Source organism: Rhinoderma darwinii, chromosome 5, assembly GCF_050947455.1.
Source record: "Rhinoderma darwinii isolate aRhiDar2 chromosome 5, aRhiDar2.hap1, whole genome shotgun sequence".
Lineage (NCBI taxonomy): Eukaryota > Metazoa > Chordata > Amphibia > Anura > Rhinodermatidae > Rhinoderma > Rhinoderma darwinii.
Window position 1 is genome coordinate 269,070,418 of NC_134691.1, and position 24,072 is coordinate 269,094,489.

The 24,072-nt window shown below is 39.5% G+C and overlaps 1 protein-coding gene across 1 annotated transcript in view; it reads right to left on the minus strand.

The window, feature by feature from the left end:
- Window positions 1-24,072, minus strand: part of LOC142652906 (collagen alpha-6(VI) chain-like) — a 79,012-nt gene that overhangs the window by 12,109 nt on the left and 42,831 nt on the right. Inside the window, exons 22-34 of the mRNA XM_075828600.1 lie at window positions 23,630-23,692; window positions 23,452-23,514; window positions 21,933-21,995; window positions 20,381-20,431; window positions 19,348-19,383; window positions 18,843-18,905; window positions 15,402-15,461; window positions 15,014-15,049; window positions 14,098-14,134; window positions 8,846-8,857; window positions 7,693-8,186; window positions 5,798-5,894; window positions 1,283-1,933 (exon numbers count right to left, since the gene is read on the minus strand). Of these exons, the coding sequence (XP_075684715.1) occupies window positions 1,283-1,933; window positions 5,798-5,894; window positions 7,693-8,186; window positions 8,846-8,857; window positions 14,098-14,134; window positions 15,014-15,049; window positions 15,402-15,461; window positions 18,843-18,905; window positions 19,348-19,383; window positions 20,381-20,431; window positions 21,933-21,995; window positions 23,452-23,514; window positions 23,630-23,692 (1,726 nt within the window). The remainder of the gene's footprint in view (window positions 1-1,282; window positions 1,934-5,797; window positions 5,895-7,692; window positions 8,187-8,845; window positions 8,858-14,097; window positions 14,135-15,013; window positions 15,050-15,401; window positions 15,462-18,842; window positions 18,906-19,347; window positions 19,384-20,380; window positions 20,432-21,932; window positions 21,996-23,451; window positions 23,515-23,629; window positions 23,693-24,072) is intronic.

Here is a 24,072-nt window from a genome sequence, read left to right on the forward strand (position 1 = left end):
GATTGGCCAGCTGCTACTCCGCTACAGCGGGGCGGCCTAGTGGGTCCACATACCCACGGATCGTGACACATAACAGGATATCCAATAACTCTACCATGGCAATCCCAGAAGCAGCACTATGTTTACATTACCACAGCAGTAAGAAGATCTCAAGAAGGAAATTAAATCATATCAAATATTTTGAGCTAATTTTTTTTTTAAAGTACAGACAAATTCAAAAATATGCAGCAGTTTCAGCAATTCTCTAAGCTGTTCTATAATTTTACTGCAATTTCAGGTAACCATTGGACAGCACCATGGAAGATAATCTGGGGAAAATGCACAAAAATGCAGAAACAGGAGTCCTAACTTGTTCTAGCTTTGCCCAGCCATGTGTCTTCTGCATCTAGTGATTAGTTAATGGATTGCACGTGCCTTTTGGCCAATCACAGTATTTGCAGCCCAATATTAACCCACAGCCTAGTACTTCCTGTGCCTGATTATTCTGGCTTGTCGCTGATCCAGCTGTCCTGTTCTTATCTACTATTATTCCCCTCCTTGTGTACTGAAATCTACATTACATCTGACCATGGCTGATCCCTCTACTTGTGTACCGCACTCTGCATTATGTCTGTCCATGGCTGATCACTCTACTTGCATACCGAACTCTTCATTATATCTGACTATAATTGAGAATAGTGTCGTCTATTGCATTCCTGATCTGAGAACCAGCATCGTTAAACTCAGATTGTTGAGGGTGTAGATGGTGTTATTGGGTACATACCTGGTGGTCTAGGTTGATCATTTAATTTTATTAACTCTAAAGAGATACAAAATTAAGTGCTAATTATTTTTTTAAATAATATATCTTTATAGGGGTCAGAACTCCAAATCTCCTAACTCTGTTCACATAGTCATAGTTTAATAATAAATGACTTTCTGCCTGCTGCTGCCACCAGGGGGTACTTGATGAATACAGATTATTACAGTTAGCATGAATTTCAGTTAGAGCTGTATTATTCAGTATTGACTGTGCTGCCCCTTGTGGTGACTGCAAGTAGCCAAATGTTATTACTTAACTCTATGGTTGTGGAGTCTGCTAGTGAGCGCTCTAGCGCTGGAAGGATCCAGGTAGTAAGTGCCCCCCCCCCTAAGTATGCCCTTGTACAACATACTATAATTGTATGGCTAGTTTTAAAATGTAATATTTTCAATACTACACCTATTATTTTACCTTCCTGACAATACTTGGTTTAGAAAGACTCATTTGAGTAGTATTTTTCCCATGTTTATGTTAACTTACTTTTAACAGAATTCAGAAATGTTCGAATAAATCTGGTGGCATATTCATAATTTGATTTGTGAACCTGATCAAGCAGGAGCAGGTGATGTTCTGTGGGAGAGCTTGGAAGTTCCATCAGTTCAGTATTATTATATGTTCTGCCAATAAAGAGTGCAAACAAAGCAAAACCTTTACACTTGGCTTCCAAAGAAACTTCTTTCAGATTTTGTTTGTCCCACTGGCTTGTCTCTCCGGATAATATCATAATGATGGCCTTATTTTTCTTTGGGTCTGATGTTTTAGACATGATATTTTCAAGCATCCATTTCAATGAAAGCCCAAAGGTAGGTGGATCTCGCAGGTGATGGCTGTTTTCCTGGAGGTGTCTCTTCATAAGCTTTGCATTACTATATGTTGAAAAATCAAACTCAAGGTAAGGGTTTCCTTCGTCGTCTGGGCTAAAGCCAGGGGGCGTACTACTGACCACAGCCACTCGGGCACCAGTGTTTGGAATGTCAAGCCCATCAATCACTGTACTGATGAAGTTTCTTGCTTCTTCATACTTTTCAGTGTTCATATTGTAAGAACTGTCCAGAAGAAACCCTACATCTATTGGTGCCTTTTTCAGCTCAGAATTACTTTCCACACAGGATACGTCTGGTTTACATGTATCTGAAATCAGAAGCAAAACAGAACATGCATTTAGGAAGAATAATCGGAAATGATAGCCAAAATAATATTACAAAACAAGAATTGTGCTCAAGCTTTTTTGTGAAAGGTCTGGAATAGATTATAAAATACGTCATGCCTCTAAGCGCTACGATGTAGAAAATTCTATTTGCCCCGTGGTCTAACAGCAATGGTGGGGACCACACAGCCATTATGTGAGTAAGCAACAAATCCAAACACATGCAAATATGAAATCTACATTATTCTTTTTGAATGGAGTTTTTGTTTAAGATTCAAAAACTATTATTTAGCAGAATTCGACAGCAATTTATTAACACAGTACATAATATGGAAAAGTGTGTCTACAAGGCTCCTCAACCATGACTGGATTGGCATCTATTCAACCTGTTAAAGAGAGACTTATCATAATTGATACTAGATAGCCCTAATTTCAGGGGTTTCTTGCATCAAGGTAAATTTTACACATCAAGGCAAATGTTTTTTGTTGTTTTTTTAGGTTAGAGATTTTTTTATGTCTTGCTATTTCAATGTTTTGTTATTGCTTCCTTGATCTATAACCAGTGGTCTGTTGTTTTTTTTTAACTTTTATTGTCAGGCACTAACATTTAACATTTAATGTTGTCCTCTGTGTTACAGCTCTGAGATTTGTGTCTGTATATTTGTGTTATTTTTCTATACCATATGGTAACAATGGAGTTTTGGGGGGGGGGGGGGGGGGGGGGGGTGGGTAGGTTTCTTGCTTTATTAGCAGCAGGTCTTTTTATTGCTATGAGAAAGGTCAAAAGCCAATGAATATTATCTAATTTAAAAAAAATAATAATACAGTGATCCATTAACTATCCAAGCATTTGAAATCATGAACCTAGAAGAATTTTAAATGATTCTCCTATTTAAATTAGACTGCACATCACGTTTTTGACCCACGTATCACTAAGCTCCTGTAGTTTAATATAGGCTGTGACGGAGGCCTTAACAGTGGCATTTGTCGCCATAGATATTAATGGTATACGTTAAACATATATGTCATGAACTCTGATGACCCTGTTTATCACGTATACATTAAACAAATAGCATTATAGTCTATGGGTGACGGATGCCACTGTTAGGCATCTATTTAATGCATAAGTCGTCCATAGACGTTTATCTGTATCCTTTTACCATATGCGCCATTAAAAGCTATTTAAAAGTCCATGTTGTATACGTTAAACGTCTACCTGTGATGTATACCATGCACGGCATACTTTCCCCTTAGGGTATGTTCACACGCTAGCTGTCATTTACGGCTGAAATGACAGCCTGTTTTCAGAAGAAAACAGCTGCGTCGTTTCAGCCGTAAATGCTCCTCCTCGTAATATACGAGGCGTCTGTGACGCTCGTATATCTTGAGCTGCTCTTCATTGAGTTCAATGAAGAATGGCTCAAATTACGTTGCAAAGAAGTGCCCTGCACTTCTTTGCCGAGGCAGTCAATTTACGCGTCGTCGTTTGACAGCTGTCAAACGACGACGCGTAAATTACAGGTCGTCTGCACAATACGTCGGCAAACCCATTCAAATGAATGGGCAGATGTTTGCCGACGTATTGTAGCCCTATTTTCAGGCATTAAACGAGGCATAATACGCCTCGTTTACGCCTGAAAATAGGTCGTGTGAACCCAGCCTTAGAATCCCATATTAAAAAAAACGCATACCACGAGGTATACATGTTTTTGCAGGAACTCTCGGGATAAAAAGGCTTCGTCTTCTACGCAATTCCATCTTCCAAATAAAAAGGTATACTGACATATACCAGCCTGACGAAGGCCTAATAGACACTCTTTTGGCCACCGTCGAGCTAATGGAGCATTAAGGGGCCATTTAGCATGTACATCAGGAACTTTTCCGATGTACTGTCTAATCGTGGAGCAAAAACTTTCCCGATGTACCGTCTAATCGTAGAGCAAAAATGTAGTGTGCACAGAGCCTTACACAGTTAAAAAAATAAGAATTCAACCTTTTTCATTAAAAAATATTAAAGCGTTTTTTTTTCTTTCCATGAAACACTTCACCATCAATCCCCATTTGAACCTGACAATTTTGTGGAGGACCAGTTGTGGACATAATAGCAAAATATCTTTTGATGGGAGCTAATGGGGTTTACAGTTTATTCATTGCATTAAATACTTTAGGGCAGTGATTCTCAAATTTCTAAGGCCGGAACCCACTTTTGGCCGAGACTTTTGTTTGGAATCCCCCACTACCTTACTTAGCTCTCTTACCGGTACTTAGCTCCATTAGAAAAATAAGTCCCTACAGCATTGAAAAAAATGATAATTGTGTGGGTCGGGGAGGGGGCGGGCTCAAGATAGCCTGCTAAAGTGTGTTACTGAGGCCCGATTATGGCAGCTGATGATGGGTCATGTGACCCGACCCGTCCACCATTGGCCATCAGAGGAGTAGCTAGGAATTTAGCACATGGAGGTGAAACACATTTTGAGTGGGCCCCCACACAGTATAATGACCCCTTAGTGACCCTCACACAGTATAATGCCCTTATAGCTGCCCCCACACAGTATAATACCCCGTTAGTTGCCCCCACACAGTATAATGCCCCTAAAGCTGCCCCCACACAGTATAATGCACATATAGTGCCTTCCTACACAGTATAGTGCACCTAAAGCTGCCCCAAAACAGTATAGTGCATCTCTACACAGTATAATGCCCCTAAAGCTGCCCCCCACACAGTATAATGCCCCCATAGTTGCCCCAACACAGGATAATGCCCCCACACAGTATAATGTCCCCATAGCTGCCCCCACAAAGTATAATGCTCCCATAACTGCCCCACACAGTATAATGCCCCATAGCTGCCCCCATACAGTATAATTACCCTATAGTGCCTCCCCACACAGTATAATGTCCCTATAGCTGCCCACACAGGATATTGCCCCTAGAGCTGCCCACACAGTGTAATTCCCTTGAGCATATTCACAATCCCTTGGTGGAAGATAAAGTGTCAGTGTGAATGAGACAACTTGCATGCAATTCCATCCTCGTGAAAATAAACAACACAACAACAATTTTGAAAAACTTATTTCGAACATGGTGACAAATTAGGGACATTTTTGTACAACATTACTAAGACCAAGATAGAGCCACCAATTATTGCTAGATTTATTGATAATATAGGCCAGTCTGATTCCCACTCACATTATGTACCTAATATACATTTACTATTGTATGAAGTTGTAATATTCTTCCATTTTACACCTCTAAATATTCAAGAAAGAGCAAGAATATTTTTTGGCCCCAATCCAATTGTGTATTCTTTCTTCTGAACAAGCAAATGTATTGAATAATTCTGTATTGGCTAATAAGGTTGGAGAAGCAATAAACTTTTCCAAACTTCTCCAACCTTATTAGCCACTTCCCAGTGCGGCGGCAGGACCTCGAAGAGTCCAAGAAGAGGCCTGACTGGCAGGGAATAAATTGTCCCAGTCCCACAGTGACACTTCGAGTTCAAAACTTCACGTGAACCCCACCACTCTTCCAGACACTGAGCCTCTAAAAAGGTAAGCACTCGATATGCAAAATAATTTCTATGCACATGTTCAGCTGTGATGTTATAACCCCAAACATTGCACAGTAAGTATTTTCCTCGGTGCACATATAGCTGGAATAATAAAAAGAATACACATAAATTTAAGAATTTGGAGTGCTGTCTTTTGATTGCAAGATGGAATTGTTCTTCAAACAAGGGATACTTTCCTAAAGGCACTTTCATCATCCTTTCTGTTGCATTAATCTGTTCGAGAACATAACGTCTAATTTTTATAATGAGGCACATTCACGGCTGCACATGGACTTACCATAACAAAGGGTACACGTCAGGAAGGTTTGTACTGATGGCTTGAAATCCATATTTGCAGTGATCTCAATCAACTGAAATGTCCCTGAGTCATCAATCTGTTGTAATATTAAAAAGTTAATTTCAAAATAAAACCCATAGGGGTATGTCTACATTTGAACACCCATTTACAGTTTATATACGGTGTATATACATATAAAGCCCATAAAAAATTCGCGTAGCTACTGATCCTTCCTGAGTTACAATTCGTATCATAGTCTGGAACTGCATTAACAGTTGCTGGTTATCATCGGACATCGTAATAGCAGTTCCTACATTTTAATGAGAGAAATAGTTTTAGCTACATCAGACTATTGTACGGTGGGTGTGTACAGTCCAAAAGGAATGTTTGGAGAATTCAGTTCTGAAGTCAGTAGAATTGTGAATGCAGCTCTAGACTGTAATACAGGCCGTAACTCCAGACCAGTACAAGATAAGTAAGGTAATGTATTTACCAAATTATGCCTGACGCACATGGCTGTATTATGGCTCATTTTGGTACAAATTCCATAATAGGGCAGAATATTTTTCCTGTTGGATTCAAAAAGGATCGCTCCATTCCAGACAATATTATGGAGGTATGGAAGGGGGGGGGGACATCTCCCACATACATGTCCTGATGGATAATCATAAGTCGGAGCACAGAGTGTGCATGAGGCCTAGTATATGTCATCACTTTCTCACTGGTAGTGTAAAGGGTTTTCCAGACACAGGTTCTGTGTCGACGCCCGGGGGTTAATCAGCCTTCATCAGCTCCAAGGTCTGCTAGAGTGACGCGATCTGTTACCACTCAGGCTTGCAAGCTGAGGAGAGGGAGAACCTATCACAGCCTGGCCTGACGGTTCTATCTCCCGCCCTTGGTCTATTTATATCCTCACTTGCGGCATGTTCCTTGCCTGTGATTGTCTGGTTTCCTGGCTCTGCGATTCCTGCTATTTACCTGATTGACCGCTGTTACTTATTTGACCCTGGCTTGCCTGACTATTCTCCTGCTCTGATTTTGCTACTACGTACTCTCCTGGTTTGATTCGGCTCGTTCACCACTTCCTGTTGTTCACGGTGTTTCCGTGGGCAACTGTCCCTATTTCCTCCTTTGCTTCTGTGTGCCCTTGTCTTGTGTTGTCTGTCTTGCACTTTCTGAGCGTAGGGACCGTCGCCCAGTTGTACGCCGTCACTTAGGACCGGCCGTGCAAGTAGGCAGGGACTGAGTTGCAGGTAGATTAGGGCTCACCTGTCCGTCTCCCTACCCCGATTCATTACAGGTAGTGGTCAGACTGCTAAAACCCCCACGATCCTCAGAATAAAGCAGCCACATCACTAGGTAAGACTTGTGGCCCGTAAACAGTTTTTCCTTTACAGCAATGCAGCCAGTTACTGGCTGTACAATTCAATTAAACAGAGACATGTCCGGGAGCATCGTGCAGAGAAACTGCAGGAGAAGAAATGCGGAAGACTTCTACGTTCTCGGGCTCGGCATGGGTCTCAGAGGTCAAACCCCCACCAACCCCAATGTTATGGGATATCCTAATTATATCCCATAACATTACAAGATGGGACTACGGGAAGATATTTCAACAGCATAGCTCTATAGTTCCACTTTATTATTTATCATTCCTTGTAATATATTATCTCCAGCAATAATGAAGCATCTAATTTTTTAGTTTCTCTAAAATAAAACTGTGTCCAAACTCATCCCAAACAATCTACAGTATATATTCTGACATTTGAAATAATTTCTTGTGTTTCTCCTACTTTAGAGATCCGGAAGATTCCTACAACTATAGTACTGTAGTATGATCAAGCAATGCCTGCATCGAGTAGATTAATTCATGCAATAAAGTAAAGATATATTCTTACTGAAAAAGCCCGTTTGATTGCAGGTGCAGGAGTGAATGTAATAACCGCAGGTATAATCCCAAGAGCGTTGTATTCCATGGCGGCTGTGCTGATTGAAGCAGGGTCATCAGTACGACCATTACTGAAGAACACTGCAATTCTTCTTACAGTGGCTCCTTGCAGAGATCTTTTGAAGACATTTCTGGCTACAAATCTCATGCAGGCTCCAATGTCACGACCTTTATTAGAACTTTCCAGAGATATGTTCTTCACTGCATTCAGTAATTTGTCTTTGCTTTGGAAGTCAGAAAACCTCACCAGATAATTAGTATGTTTGTTATAGGACATTACAGCCACTCGTGCCCCAACAGGACAGTTACCTCCCCTAATGGTTAGATTGGTCATAATATAGGTGACAATATCAGTCATTCGTTTGAAGTTTGGCGGTTTCACATCACTTGACATATCCAATGCAAACACTAATTCCGTTGGATACACAGGGCAGGTGGTTTGTCCTAAGAAGAAAAAAGGTTTGTCTTTATAAATGCAGATTCACACTAGCACTTCATTCTTAGAATAAGAACAAAAAACTCCCCATGCATCTAATTTCAAAAGTGGTTTTGCCTCTCCCAGACAGTATCAGATGGGGTCCTCTCCTCTTTTGGTTAAAGCTAAAATTGTATGAAAAGTTGTAATATATGAACAAACCTATACAATGCTGGAAACACTCTGCACTTACTGATATTCAATTATAGTGTTAGTCTTATATTTTTACTATCCTAAATGCAATTCTTCTTCTTGTTTTTATTATTTTTATGTTACTATTTTTATATTTTCCATTTCTTAAGAGTTCCGGGCCTTTAATAAATATAATTTAGAGTTACGTAAATCAGAATTCTGAATTTAAAAGTCTGACTTTTTATCTTAGACTTCTGACTTAACTAGTTGACCCTGAGCTAGAGCAGGGAATCTTTAATAAACAGGAGCTCATACTATGGCAGACTGTAGCTGTATACTGCAGAGGCATCTGAAAAGTCACACTAAATAAAGCTCCAAAGTAGACTACAGTAATATGGTGATACCTTACTCCATCTATATAATGTACATAAATGTATTTTATTTTATCTATTTACTAGCTGGGATGTCAAGAGCATGCAAGAAAAATTAATCTTACCTTGGCAACATGCTGTAAGGTAAAACATAAAACTGTATCAGTATTACAGAAAAGATGCTTAATAAGCATTTATTGTAAATGTATTCTGTTATGTTAAACATATGTATACAGTGGTCTAATATATACTAGTCCATCTCAATGAATTAGAATATCATCAAAAAGTTAATTTATTTCAGTAATTCAATTAAAAAAGTGAAACTCATATTATATAGATTCATTGCACACAGAGTGATCTATTTCCAGCATTTTTTTTTCTTTTAATGTTGATGATTATGACTAACAGTTAATGAAAACCAAAAATTTATTCTCTCCGAAAATTTTAATTTTGGGTAAAAGTTCAGGATTGTAGATTCATGGTGTCACACTCTAATCAGCTAATCAACACAAAACACCGGCAAAGGTTTCCTAAGCCTTTAAATGGTCCAACAGTCGGGTTCAGTAGCTACACAATCATGGGGAAGACTGCTGATGTGACAGTTGTCCAGAAGAAATCAAGGTCCCAGAGTCTGGAGGAAGAGTGGAGAGGCATCAATCTAAGTTGTTTGCGGTCCGGTGTGACGGTTTGGGGAGCCATGTCATCTCCTGTTATGTCACTGTGTTATAAGTCCAGAGTCAACGCAGCAGTCTAGCAGGAAATTTTAGAGCACTTCATGCTTCCCTCTGCTGACAAGTTTTATGGAGATGCTGATTTCATTTTCCAGCAGGACTTGGAACCTGCCCACACTGCCAAAAGTACCAATACCTGGTTTAATAACCACAGTATCACTGTCCTTGATTGCCCAACAAACTCGCCTGAACTCAACCCCATAGAGAATCTATGGGGTATTGTCAAGTGGAAGATGAGACACCAGACCCAACAATGCAGACGAGCTGAAGGCCGTTATCAAAGCAACCTGGGCTTCCATAACACCTCAGCAGTGCCACAGGCTGATCGCCTCCATGCCACGCCGCATTGATGCAGTAATTCATGCAAAAGGAGCACTGACCAAGTACTGAGGGCATATACTGTACATACTTTTCAGTAGGTCAACATTTCAGTATTAAAAATAATTTTTGAAATTGAGCTTATATAATATTCAAATTTTCTGAGACACTAAATTTTGGGTTTTCATTATCTGTTCGCCATAATCATCAACATTAAAAGAAAAAAATGCTGGAAATAGATCACTCTGTGTGTAATGAATATATATAATATATGAGTTTCACTTTATGATTTGAATTGCTAAAATAAATGAACTTTTTGATGATATTCTAATTCATTGAATGGACTAGTATATTGACTAGTCATATTGGACCACAAAATGATAGCCTTCAATTTAGGTAACATGCAGGTTGAGAGAAAAGGGCTTAGCTTTCAGGTTGTTTTCCTACAGATTTGAGACAAGACCCAAAATATTGACCGCTAAAACATAATACTGTCTAAACGAGGACTACTAGAAGACCAATATTGAAGCCCTCTCTGTGGTTTACACTTCCTTCCATCAAGACAAACTCATTTTAATATACATTTAGTAGATCTTCTTGTAGTGTTTATTACTAATATTATAATTGGAAAAATAATTATTCCCCAAACTTGTAATTTTATGAAATCCCCTCTACTCTCTTGTAGATCTGTCAGCAGACACGAGCTGTTCTAGCATTGTATCACAGCCTTTATTTATTTATTGTTTTAAATCCACTGCCATAAAAAATAGCCTGCTGTCTGCTCAAGGGTTTGTAGGGTGAACAAAAGGAATTATAAATAATTTTTTTTCAGAAATACTACCACAGTGCCATGCCCTGGTAGTCACCGCTGTTGTCACCTCCTCTTATCCTATACTGGAGATAATAATTTTGCAGTGCACCATGAAGGGAGTTGTCTCAGCGATATATATGGATACCTTCTGGATTCGTACCATAAAAAAATTTCCCCTACATGTATGTGTGAAATGGGAGGCAGATGTGGGTCCTTTCACTGATGAAGCCTGGGAAGATGTCCTGGCGAATACGCCTGGGTTATCCTTGAGTGAGGCTCAGAGGTATTCTCAGATGTTGCTAGTTCATAGGGTTTATAGAACTCCAGTGTGGCTGCATAGGGTAGGATTTAGAGGAGATGCTAAGTGCCCTCGCTGTGACATTGATGATGCCCACCTCTTTCACATGATGAGGGAGTGTACCTTACTGGGACCTTTTTGGAATGAAGTACTAGCTTTAATTTATAGAGTGCTTGGTATATCGATTCAGGCAAATTCTAGGATCTGTGTCTTGGAGCTGCTGAAGGGAACTGATGTTACCGAAGGAATTTCTGTTGGAATTCTTAGAATGTTGTACAAGGCTAGAAAGCTAATTGCCCAACATTGGATACAGTCCTCCCCACCAACGATAACTGAATTCATTGCTAAAATGAATAACATCATTCGATTAGAAAAGGGGGTGTATCATAAGAGGAAAACAGATGCTAAAGTATGGGGACCCTAGATAGATACTCTGGGCTTGACTACACCCCACATTCAAAGATCCATAATGGGTGTATGTTAATAAGATAAGTTATTGACGAATGTGCCCCTACCGTTGTTTTGCCATTCGGGATGCATTAATCCATGTCGAGTTATGTCTACTCTGTTCCTTTGCAATATGTGTACTTACTGCCTACATTGTTGCTTTGATGATCTGTACAATGAAACTGTTACGTACAATTTTATGTAAGGGGATGGTGGGTTTGGGGGCTATTTGGGGGGGGGGGGGGGGGGGTTTGTATGTCTTATGTTTTATATTTGTAAAAATGGCAATAAAAAATTATTTGATTTAAAAAAGAAATACTACCATAGCTAAAGAGAGTGATTTCATTCCTTATAACAGTAGGTTCGAAAATTTCTATTTATACAATTTCAAAATAGATAGTCTTAATTGACTCCAAGGCGGATTTAAGGTGTTTTTTTTCATTAACATAAATCTAGTTAAATCATCAGAGCTTCATAAAATAATGTCTGTCATTTAAATCAATTTTCGAAAATTCTGTTCAAAAAATATTCCCATACCTGTGTTCCATGTCCCGGTTTTGTTTATAAATTCTGTTGCTGGCGGGAATGCCCACCAGCAGCACTTGCAATCGGTGGTCATGCATGCAAAAGTTTGCTATTTCTCTCGCGGGACTGTCGCTGCTACTCTCTGTGCCTGCTATCTGTTCAGTGCTTGCGCAAGACCTGTAGTTTCAGGTTTCGTCTTTCTCCTCTTCCTGCACATGCACTGTAGCTAGCTAAATACTGCCTGCAGTGTGGAGGAGGGCAGGGGCACTGTGGTAATCACGTGATGATGTAGCGTTGGCACATGGAGCATAGCACATGGGGATCATGGAAGAGTGGCAGCATGTCAGGGGAAGTGCACAGCCTGCCCACATTTTGCAGACTGAGCCTGGAACTACGTGGATCCCCTTGGGACATTGAATAAATAAATATGTATTCTCATTTGTATTTAAATGTATCCTGCATTTGGTAAGAGTATATGGGTACATTTTATTTATGGGAAAAGGGAGGGTTAATAGTTCATTCTCTTTTAAGTAAATAGAGCGAGGGTGCAATGATAGACACAGCCCATGGACAAGGGTGGTGCTTTTTCAGAAGACTGTTTATGACAAATCATACAACCTCTTTAAACCATACAATTTATATAGATTGGACCTCTTTAAAGGGAATGTGTTGCCAGCAAAACATGTTTTTTTTTTTTTAATTAAACATTTAGTGTGTAGGTGATTAAACATTGTTCAAATTTTTTATTTTTTTTCACGAGTCAGGAAATATTATAAATTAGATTCTAATTTATAATATTTCCCATTGCTGGTCACTAGATGGAGCTATTCCCAAAATTGCAGCATTGCATGTGGTAAAGCAACCACATTGCTTTTTGCTGCAAAATTGGGAAAAAAGCACTCGCTCTAGTGAGCTCTGAGAATCCCCCCCTCCTTTATCCTGGCTAGTGCCGGGATAAACGAGGGGATTGAACGGTCTAACCTCCTACACTGTGTGTCGCCATTTTTTGAGCTAACACACAGTGTAGTAGGTTTACATACAGTAGTAAACACACACAAACACGAACATACATAGAAATCTCTTACCTGCTCCTGCCGCCGTGGCTCCCTCCGGCCCGTCCGCTCCGTCTGCTGCCGCTGGTCCAAGTGCACAAGTCCGGAAGCCGCGACCGGAAGTAGTAATCTTACTGTCCGGCCGCGACTTCCGGTCCACAGGAAAATGGCGCCGGACGGTGCGCATGTCAAATTGGACTGTGTGGGAGCGGCGCATGCGCAGTTCCCACACAGACGGCGTACACAGAAGTGGATGGGACGGGACCCGTTCGCAGTCCCTATGGGACTGTGGCTGCCGTATTCCATGTCTGTATGTGTCGTTAATCGACACATACAGAAATGGAAAAAAAAATGGCAGCCCCCATAGGGAAGAAAAAGTGAAAAAATAGAAAAAAGTAACACACAAACACACAAATAAATAAAAACGTTTTTAATAAAACACTAACATTAAACTGACATGAAATTTTTTTTTGTGGTGACACTGTTCCTTTAAGTTTAACTCTACTTTTAAATACCTTGCATGTCAAGGGTGGGTGACTATAAGCTGCAATCCCCACCAGTCCCTAGAGTGAAGTGAAAAGCCAGGGTTGGACTGGGGTAACTTGGGTCCACCAGAGGAAATGATTCTGAGAGCCCATCCTTCACCCATATAGAACACGTGCATGTTCACTTTTAATTTAAGTTTAATTTTTGTTGTTATCATTGCACATGCAAAACATATCATCAATAAGATCTAATAGTTTATTTGTCAACAACCCTATAAAATATAAACCCTATTGGCAAGTGATTGGAGTTTGGTCTAAATGTCTAAATTTGCTTTTGCTGGACTTATTGGACCCTGTTGTATTAGGGCACATTATTGTGTCAGAACCTGGGCCGACCGGAGTATCCTCTGGTGGGTCAGTCCACCCCTACATGTGGCACTCTTCTGTGCACTACGTCCCTGTGACTCCTAGATCTAACATTTTCTATAGGAAGCCTCACTTAGGTTAACGTCTTTCTGAACATGTCTGTTTTAGTAATCTACTTTAATTTCCATGTAATAACAATCCGGGAGCATCAATTAAAAACTATTATCACTCACCTTGTCAATAAGATGTATCAATATTGAGGAATTCACATACAAAGAATATTAGAAAGTTGAATAATATAACAGTAATATTATAAATTTAAAAAAAAATAAGATCATACTTACGACATGTCTGACGGATGAAGTCAATTAATTCACATGGCTGTACAGCAAACACAAGAATAAGTATTTATTTACTGGGCAAACTGTGACTTCAAAGGTTTAGTAATATTGACTTTATGTTCAACAAAACTATCTATCTATCTATCTATCTATCTATCTATCTATCTATCTATCTATCTATCTATCTATCTATCTATCTATCTATCTATCTATCTATCTATCTATCTATCTATCTATCTATCTATCTATCTATCTATCTATCTATCTATCTATCATCCATCTATCTATCTATCATCTCATATGTACCCTTCTAGGGGTTTTCTGTGATTTTATAATTGATAGCCTAGCCTTAGGATAGGCCATCACTATTAGCTTGGTGGGGGTCCGATTCTCAGCACCCCCACCAATCAGCTTTTTGAAGGGGCTGCGGCGCTCAGCCTCTTCATTGTTTACATGGATTTCTTTTCGTTCGTATTTCGTAGCGGTTGTTCACGTGTTCGCAGCACTGTCCCATTCACTTGAATGGGACAACGATGCAATACCTTGCACAGCCCCTACGAATGTAACGCTGCGTGTACGTCCATTAAAACACAACACCAAGTAAAACAATCTTTACTTTTTTTAACTGCTTCCGTGAGAGGCATTTGTCACAGACATCCAGTAAAAAACGTATACGTTAAATGTATACTTTTTTTAAACATATGGGCGTCTATGGCTGGCGGATATCTATCTATCTATCTATCTATCTATCTATCTATCTATCTATCTATCTATCTATCTATCTATCTATCTATCTATCTATCTATCTATCTATCTATCTATCTATCTATCTATCTATCTATCTATCATATAATATGATATATAATATAACATCTTATGCAGGATAATAACCTAAGACAATAATTTAAATAACACATACGGATTGATCTGTTTGGCCTTGAATTCCTTTTTGTCCCTGAAATAAGATGAAATAAAAAATATTTAGATACATGATTATCTAGTTAGTATACAAAATGCAAACATCTGCATAGTATTTCTCACTCATCCTAAACTATGGTTAAACACTAAACTTAAAATACAAATCAAATAAAGGTGTAGCTTTTACAAAGTGTAGCTGGAGATATATAATGTATTTGATAAAACCGGAGCACTGTGGGTGGAGGTGGGGCTCTTGGGTCATGTGCCTGGAGTACTGGTCTCCAGGCACATGACCTGCTCTGCCTTGGTCACGGTATTAAGGGGTTTATAACTCTGGATAAAGTAGTGATTGATAAAAGACTGGAATACCAGTCAATACTGAAACTTACCCTGCGACCAGGGTCTCCTGGTGTTCCTGGATCTCCAACTTTACCTTTTTCTGTAATTAACTATGGTAAAAAGTAATAATTTATAGTCAGGTATGTTTATCTAAAATAGTAACAAGCTTTATATTAGCAGTTTACCTGTCCTTATATTTCAAACCATATACATAATTTATGATAGTCTTGAAGTGATAGCAAGCATCACCATTGGAAAATGATCAATATTAGCAAGTTTTATTTCGAGGCAAAAGGGCTCATAGACCCCAAGTGACAGCTCACAGAGCTGGTTATAACAGAGCCTTTGCCGTTCTGCCCCTCACCCCTTGCTGAAGCTTAAAGTGATTATTTTCTGCTACTCTTTCAGCCACTACTGGCAGCTCAGTAAAAACTGGAAATTGTGTAATTATGAAAATATATAGAGATGTCACTTACCACTAGGGACCAATGGTGGAACTACATTCACCGACCCCTACCTGGACACCTGGAAAAAATCTCCCACCCAATCCCAAGTGGATACCATGAATTTAAACTCTCTTCACCACTGGATATCACAGATTTGAACTATTCCCCTCTATACGGCTTCCCAATTCAACATCAAGAAATTTACCACCTACCATAGGACACTGGAGAATTCAACCTGCCGCTCACCACTGGAAACCAAGAACTGTAATCAATGGCAGATTATCATATGGGCGGTTTGGGCGGCCGCCCGGGGCCCGAACCGCACACAATCTTAAAAACTATGCAGCGCTCTAGCGCTGCTAACTGCCGCGCTGTCCCGCTTCCAACTGAATCTGCGTCCACAGGACGCAGATTAAATTGGGTTGAATGCTGGAGCCTCGCTCCAGCATTCACTCTGTCGTGAGCGGCTCGGTGCAGGCAGGCGCGATGTAGTGACGTCATCGAGCCTGTCTGCACGGAGTCACTCACTGTGTCGCAGCTATGGGGGCATTATACTGTGTCGCAGCTATGGAGGCATTATACTGTGTAGCAGCTATGGGGGCATTATACTGTGTCACAGCTATGGGGCATTATACTGTGTCGCAGCTATGGTGCATTATACTGTGTCGCAGCTATGGAGGCATTATACTGTGTCGCAGCTATGGAGACATTATACTGTGTAGCAGCTATGGAGGCATTATACTGTGTTGCATCTATGGGGGCATTATGCTGTGTCGCAGCTATGGAGGCATTATACTATGTAGCAGCTATGGGGGCATTATACTGTGTCGCAGCTATGGAGGCATTATACTGTGTCGCAGCTATGGAGGCATTATACTGTGTCGCAGCTATGGGGGCATTATGCTGTGTCGCAGCTATGGAGGCAATATACTGTGTAGCAGCTATGGGGGCATTATACTGTGTCACAGCTATGGGGCATTATACTGTGTCGCAGCTATGGGGGTATTATACTATGTCGTAGCTATGGGGGCATTATACTGTGTAGCAGCTATGGGGGCATTATACTGTGTAGCAGCAATGGGGGCATTATACTGTGTCGCAGCTATGGGGGCATTATACTGTGTCGCAGCTATGGGGGCATTATACTGTGTCGCAGCTATGGGGGTTTTATACTGTGTCACAGCTATGGTGGCATTATACTGTGTAACAGCTTTGGGGGCATTATACTGTGTCACAGCTATGGGGCATTATACTGTGTCGCAGCTATGGAGGCATTATACTGTGTAGCAGCTATGGAGGCATTATACTGTGTCGCAGCTATGGGGGCATTATGCTGTGTCGCAGCTATGGAGGCATTATACTATGTAGCAGCTATGGGGGCATTATACTGTGTCGCAGCTATGGAGGCATTATACTGTGTCGCAGCTATGGGGGCATTATGCAGTGTCGCAGCTATGGAGGCATTATACTGTGTAGCAGCTATGGGGCATTATACTGTGTCGCAGTTATGGGGGTATTATACTGTGTCGCAGCTATGGGGGTATTATACTGTGTTGCAGCTATGGGGGCATTATACTGTGTCGCAGCTATGGGGGCATTATACTGCGTCGCAGCTATGGGGGCATTATACTGTGTAGGGTCAGCTAAGGGGAAAATTATACTGTGTAGAGGCAGCTATGGAGGGCATTATACTGTATAGGGCACCTATCGGTGGCAATATACTCTGGGGGCAGTTATGGGGGACATTATACTGTATCGGGCACCTATCGGTGGCAATATACTATGGGGGCAGCTATGGGGGACATTATACTGAGCAATTACAAGAGCTGCAGGTCCAAGGGGGGAGACGCTGTGTAGCACTATATACAAGGGGGGATTGTTGTATAGCACTATATAGAAGGGAGCGCTGTGTATCACTATATCTAAGGGGGATTGCTGTGTAGCACTATATACAACAGCCATGTGACGCTATTTACAGAGGGGGAGGACTATGTAGCGCTATTTACAGGGGTCAGTGTGTGGTGCTATCTACAGTGTTTGACACAATTATATTCAGGGGCGCAGTCTATGGTGCTATAATATTTACGGGCCCAGCATTTGGTACTATTTTATTAAGGGGCGCAGTGTTTGGTGCTATCATATTTAGGGGCACAGTGTGTGGCACCATGATAATATTATCTTTGTTTATAGGTGTGGAAATGTTGGAAAAGTGAGGAGCCAAAGACATCTGAGTGGCAAATTCTGCAGAAATGGGTCATGGCCGGGAAAAGTCGTCATGAAGTCTGGACTGGATGGAGAAGAAAAGAGGAAAAAAACTACGTCGTCACCTGTGAGTCACTAGATTTATAGACAATCTGTCATCTCTACTGACATGTTTATTATAGGAAATCCTTGTATTTCACAAAGTCTTTGTGCTGTCCAGGACTGATAGACAAATAAGTGTTACTATTCCCCTTGTTAGGAGAATGTGTCCCTACACGGTGCGATACTGTCAGCGATGGTTGGAGACTGTCAGTATGTGGGGACACAGCCTTTTGACAAGGGGAGTAGTAACACCCATTTGTTAATGTCTGGACAAAAAGGAAGTGTTAACAATAGTTACAGGGCGGCGGTGGAGAAGGGGGGCCCAAGTTTGGGTAACAGCCCAGGGCCTATGGTCTACTTAATCCGCCACTGACTGTAATGTCCCTTCACCTCTGAACACCAAAGATTTTAAACTCCCTTTCCACCTACAAACCAAAGATTATAAACTTCTCTCTAACTCTTTTACTAGACATCAGAAAATATATCCAGCTTCTAACCCTGGACCATTAGGGAACATATTCCTTTTTTTTATAACTATTTCCTGATGGCTCCAGCCAGCCACCTGTCCACCAAGACCAAAAAGGACTGCCAGTAAGTTTTTTTCTTTTTGCTTGGGATACTGTTGGCCTCTATCAGCAAAAACAGCAGCATACCACCCCTAAAAGTTAACTTTCTCTAGTTCTTCATAGCTGAAAAGTTAATGTAGAAACATCCATGAAACATTCAATCAACAATACTTACGCTTTGTCCTTTTTCTCCATTTTTTCCACCGTCCCCTACCACGCCAAGATCTCCTTGCACTCCCTGAAAATCAATTTACGTGATATCGAAGTTAAAACCATGTAAAGTTCAATAGAATTGAACAGCAGTGTATGATTTTATATCTGCTGCATTAGCCTACAGTTTATTTTGTGAATAACTGTAGGGCAGAAATGTGAGGGTTTTGGAAAAAACGCAATGTATGAGTGTTTCTTTCTCTGGTGGCACATCCATGCATTACACAGATAGCGCATTGATTTCAGAGGGCGCCATGCAATGCTGCATTTCCCTTGTGGTCGTGCGCCCTCTCTCTCTCTCATTGTCCCCACAAAATGACTCGCTCTCAGAATGTCGCAACTTCAATGCAGTGGAAATTCTATTTTAACATTAAACTTCTAGGAGAAAATGTTGTTATTTAAACGATTATTGCATACAGTGTACAACATAAATTAGCTCTGACCATTAGATTTTAATATTTAGGAAATACCTTAATACCAATGACTCCTTGTCGTCCTTGGGGCCCCTATGGACAAAATCAAGCCATTACATTGTTACATACCAGTAATATATAGCATTGCCCAAATATATAACAAAGGGGACAAATCCGAATAACAACCTATAATTCATCATTCAACTGCATTGACGGGATAACCTATATTTACGATGCCCGTTGAGTGAGTAGGGACTGGATGGAATAAAAAGTTATTCCCCTGCAAGTCATTATTTTATAATCCTTGCTTATGAAGGGGTCACTGAAATAACTGCAATAAGATATTCAAGTATTCCCTACTGTTTTACTTAAGGTGCATCAAAAATCATACATTGTATAACTTTTATTTGCTGAAATCGTAATACCCATTATATGGAGGACTCCACATTAGACAATATAGTTTTACTGACTTCATGGTTCCTACAACCTTCTCTAAGGCCTCATGCACACGGCCGTGCCCGTAATCACTGTCCACGATTATTGGCATGGCCGGCTGCTAGTGCCTGCCACCCGCATGTTTGGCCCATGCTCCCATACAAAAAGTGTGTATGGGAGCACGGTCCGTAAAAAGCAAAAGATAGGACATGTCCTATCTTTTGCAGAGGCTTTCTAAGGCCCGGACACCTTCCAGCAAATATACGGAAAGGTGTCCGTAGTTAATAGAAGTGAATTGGTCCATAATTGCGGACCGTAATTACAGTCCGCAACTACGAACAAATTCTACGGTCGTGTGCATGGGGCCTTAATACATTGATTTTTATTTCTGGTCTTCTCTGTTTTGACCCAGGATTTAATGTCTTCTCTCCCTTAAAGATCTGTTGCACTTTTTATACAATGCGTATCGTGGTGTTTTAACGGGGTTTACCCAAGGTAAAAAATAACCCGAAAAAAACATAAGCAAACAAAAATGAAACAAGTGATGAACAACTAGTGATATGAATTCATGTCTATGAGTCTCACATAGGTTTTAAAATTATTATATTAAGTACATTTTGCAAGACTTTATGTCATACAGGGGGAACAAACTCACCTTTATTCCTTTTCTGCCAGGTACTCCAATGGCATTTTTGCCATTTTCACCCTATTAAAATATGTTGATATGAAGTTAGATTAGAAGCATTATACACTTATGGATGTTGGGTTTTTTTGGTCAAAAATGACACCCTTAAAGGAAGGGGAATGGGAGGGGGGACCTAAATGATCAAATACATGGCAGAAAGTTTATTATAGAGCACAGAATAGCAGCTAATATAAAAACAAATTCATATTTTTTTTCTAAAACATTTACATTTACTTAAATTCTTAGACAATCACTACCTTACTGTATATTGTAGGATTTAGGTTAATGAACACAATAAAGGTGTATTAGGTCCTAGATTAAAGGGATTCAAGGAGGTAGAAGAGTTTTGGCAACCCTAGAGAAAAGCACATTTTATTGTAAATGAGTAAATCTACCCCAGAGTTTTTATTAGTATATTTTTTCCAGGGACTAAGATGAGCATCCCTAACTACTTGCTGATTACCCCTAAGGAAAGTCAGTACTCTGTGGAAATAACGGTATGGTAAGGCCTTGTTCTCCAAGTGCAGTACATCAAAAACTGCATCAAATGGCCTTGTGTGTACCTGGCTGTATATTATAGCTACTTTTATAGCGAATCTTAATGATTACAATATGTGATACAATATAATAACAAGCGAATTTGAATAAAATACAATTGATGCATTTACAACAATAGTTTTGAAGGATGTGACTCCAAAAAATCATAAAAATTTGCCATGTAATTGGGACAGTTTTTGTAAATCGGCTAGTTTGGCTATCAGTTTTATATATATATATATATATATATATATATATATATATATATATATATATATATATATATATATATATGTATATATATATATATATATATATATATATATATATGTATATATATATATATATATATATATATACACATATATATATTCAAGAAGAGAGAGCATGAATCAGCACTCAAAAAAAAACCAACACATTTATTTATCCAACATCAGACCACAGCGTTTCACCTTCTCAATAAAGGCATTTTCACCTTCATTGAGAAGGTGAAACGTTGTGGTCTGATGTTGGATAAATAAATCAAATTTTTTTTTAGTGCTGCTTCATGTTCTCTCTTCTTGTATATCCAATACATAAGGAGAGGTCACTCCTTTATTTTTTAAGCCCTGCACCAGCCTAGTTAGGCGCGCTATCACAGTGCTGCTCCAATCCTCTGTTTTCTGTATATCTATCTATCTATCTATCTATCTATCTATCTATCTATCTATCTATCTATCTATCTATCTATCTATCTATCTATCTATCTATCTATCTATCTATCTATCTATCTATCTATCTATCTATCTATCTAATCTATCTATCTATCTATCTATCTATCTATCTATCTATCTATCTATCTATCTATCTATCTATCTATCTATCTATCTATCTATCTATCTATCTATCTATCTATCTATCTATCTATCTATCTATCTATCTATAAAACATCTATGTATCTATTTGGAATATGCTCATATGCACATAAAATGTTTCACTTTCTAACCATAGGTCCTCTTTGTCCCACATTCCCAGGGTTTCCTTTCTCTCCAGGATCACCAGGTTCACCCTGAAAAATAACAGAACAAACTGTTTCTTTATTTGGATCTTAGGCATATTGCGTTCAGTGTAGTGTAACTATTACAACTTATAATATCAGAACATTAGAATATTTTAAATAATAACATGTAATATGAGGGGTACCTCTGTCATATACAAAGAAAATCTCTAGTACATTTAAATTGAGGCTTTTGGCATATTTCTTAAAGGTGTTGTCCAGGATCAAGAAACCGCAACACTCCTGACCATGGGCTGCGACTGGTATTGCACCTCATCCTTATTCAAGTTAAGAAAGAAGACCCTTTTTTCTAATCCTTGATGACTGCTTAAACTTAATTAGGAACATTGCATTGCAGTTACTTCTTGCACAAGAGCAGTAATAGATCTACCTCAAGAATGAAGGTGGTATATAGAAGCTAGATTTGGGTTGCTTCCTTTAAGAAAAGAGGTACTCTAATTGTTTTGAATAACTATCTGGAGCTCGTTCAGCCGACAACTAAACTCCATTTTCCCTCATAAACTTGCAGGTACGCTGGGCCACCCCGTAAAATGAAACATAAAATTGTCTTAACCTCAAAAGTAAGACATATAAACTTAATAAAGCATTTTGCAACAGACATGCACGTGTAATTGCTTTGGAGATGAGTGTTGCATTCTATAACAGAGAAGATGCAAATCTATGAGCAGGTAAATTAGTGAGTTTTCTTAACATTTCAAATATTCAAAAATTTGATGTTTCCATTACTTACAATGGTTGATTTGGTTAAATGCTCTTAAAAGCTTTGAGTTATAACTCATATGTCAAATATCTTAAAATTAAGTGTAAGAACATTTGTGTCAACTGGAATGTGTAAAGTATTGAACTGGAAGCACATTAATTGAAACACCTTTTCTTTCTAAAGGGAAAATCCAAAATAAATCTTCTGACGTGTCATAGATATGTGTCAAAAGATAACATCAATATAGTCCATGATCTCGGACTACTTCCGCTGATATGCAGATGGTAGGGGCTCTTAACCTGTTTACCACCATTTAGGAAATATATAACCCCAGCACACACAGAGGTACGCAAAAGATCCAGATGCAAACAAATTTAAGTTTTATTGCAACAAAAGATGGTAAAGTTGAGGTGGAAAGCGACTTGGTAAAGACGTTTCGGCCGAACCTCGGCCTTTGTCACGGTCGCTGTAAGACGATATCACTGGTATGGGTTGTCCGCCGGATATTCCCTGTCAGGAATTCTCGTCCCTACCTTACTAGCACCACGCCAATTGATTGAGGAGTGCATCCCAATATCTATTTTTGATTACCACCATTTAGGGATTTCTGTTACTAAAAATCTCTGACGTAACATTTTAAACAAATGTAATTTAATTAAATGGTATTTTGCTTAGAATGTTGTACACAGGATTTTCATTGACGATTCCATATTGTCAAAAGGGTTTGATTGCTCTATAGTTTTTAACCTTTTTGCCACTTGTTCCTGGATTCCCACGCTCTCCTGCACTGCCTGGAATACCAAATGAACCCTGTAATTGAGAAGATGTGAAAAAAATGTCATCTAAATCTCATTTCTTATGTCCTGCCATCATGAATATACATAATTTAGTCAACAATGATTTGGAATATACTCTGATTACGTACCGGAAGGCCATCCAGTCCATTTCTTCCTGTTTCTCCTTTAATGCCTGGGATTCCTGGCCCTCCCTATGGGAACACAACAATACTTTAACTATAGAAATGGGGATTTTAATATATATAAATATGCCATCTTTTTTTTTAACATGAAGTCACATTTTGGGATAAAAGCTGAAAAGTTAACGAAGTGCATAAGTGTGTTGTGCGTAAAAATCATCTGTACTTTTCATCAGGTTTGGAATTACTTGATCAAGCCGCCTCGTACAAGCTTGAGAACTCACAAGAGATTGTTTCTCCAACAGCTATTCCTCCTGACCCCCCATACACATGCACGCTCGTCATGGCCGAGCCTGCATGTGTTCTTAATAGGGAGAAGGAATAAAGCTCCGCTGGCAGCAGCTTATTTCCTTGCAAACAAAAGGATCAGCCCGATCCTTCTCTCCCCCGAC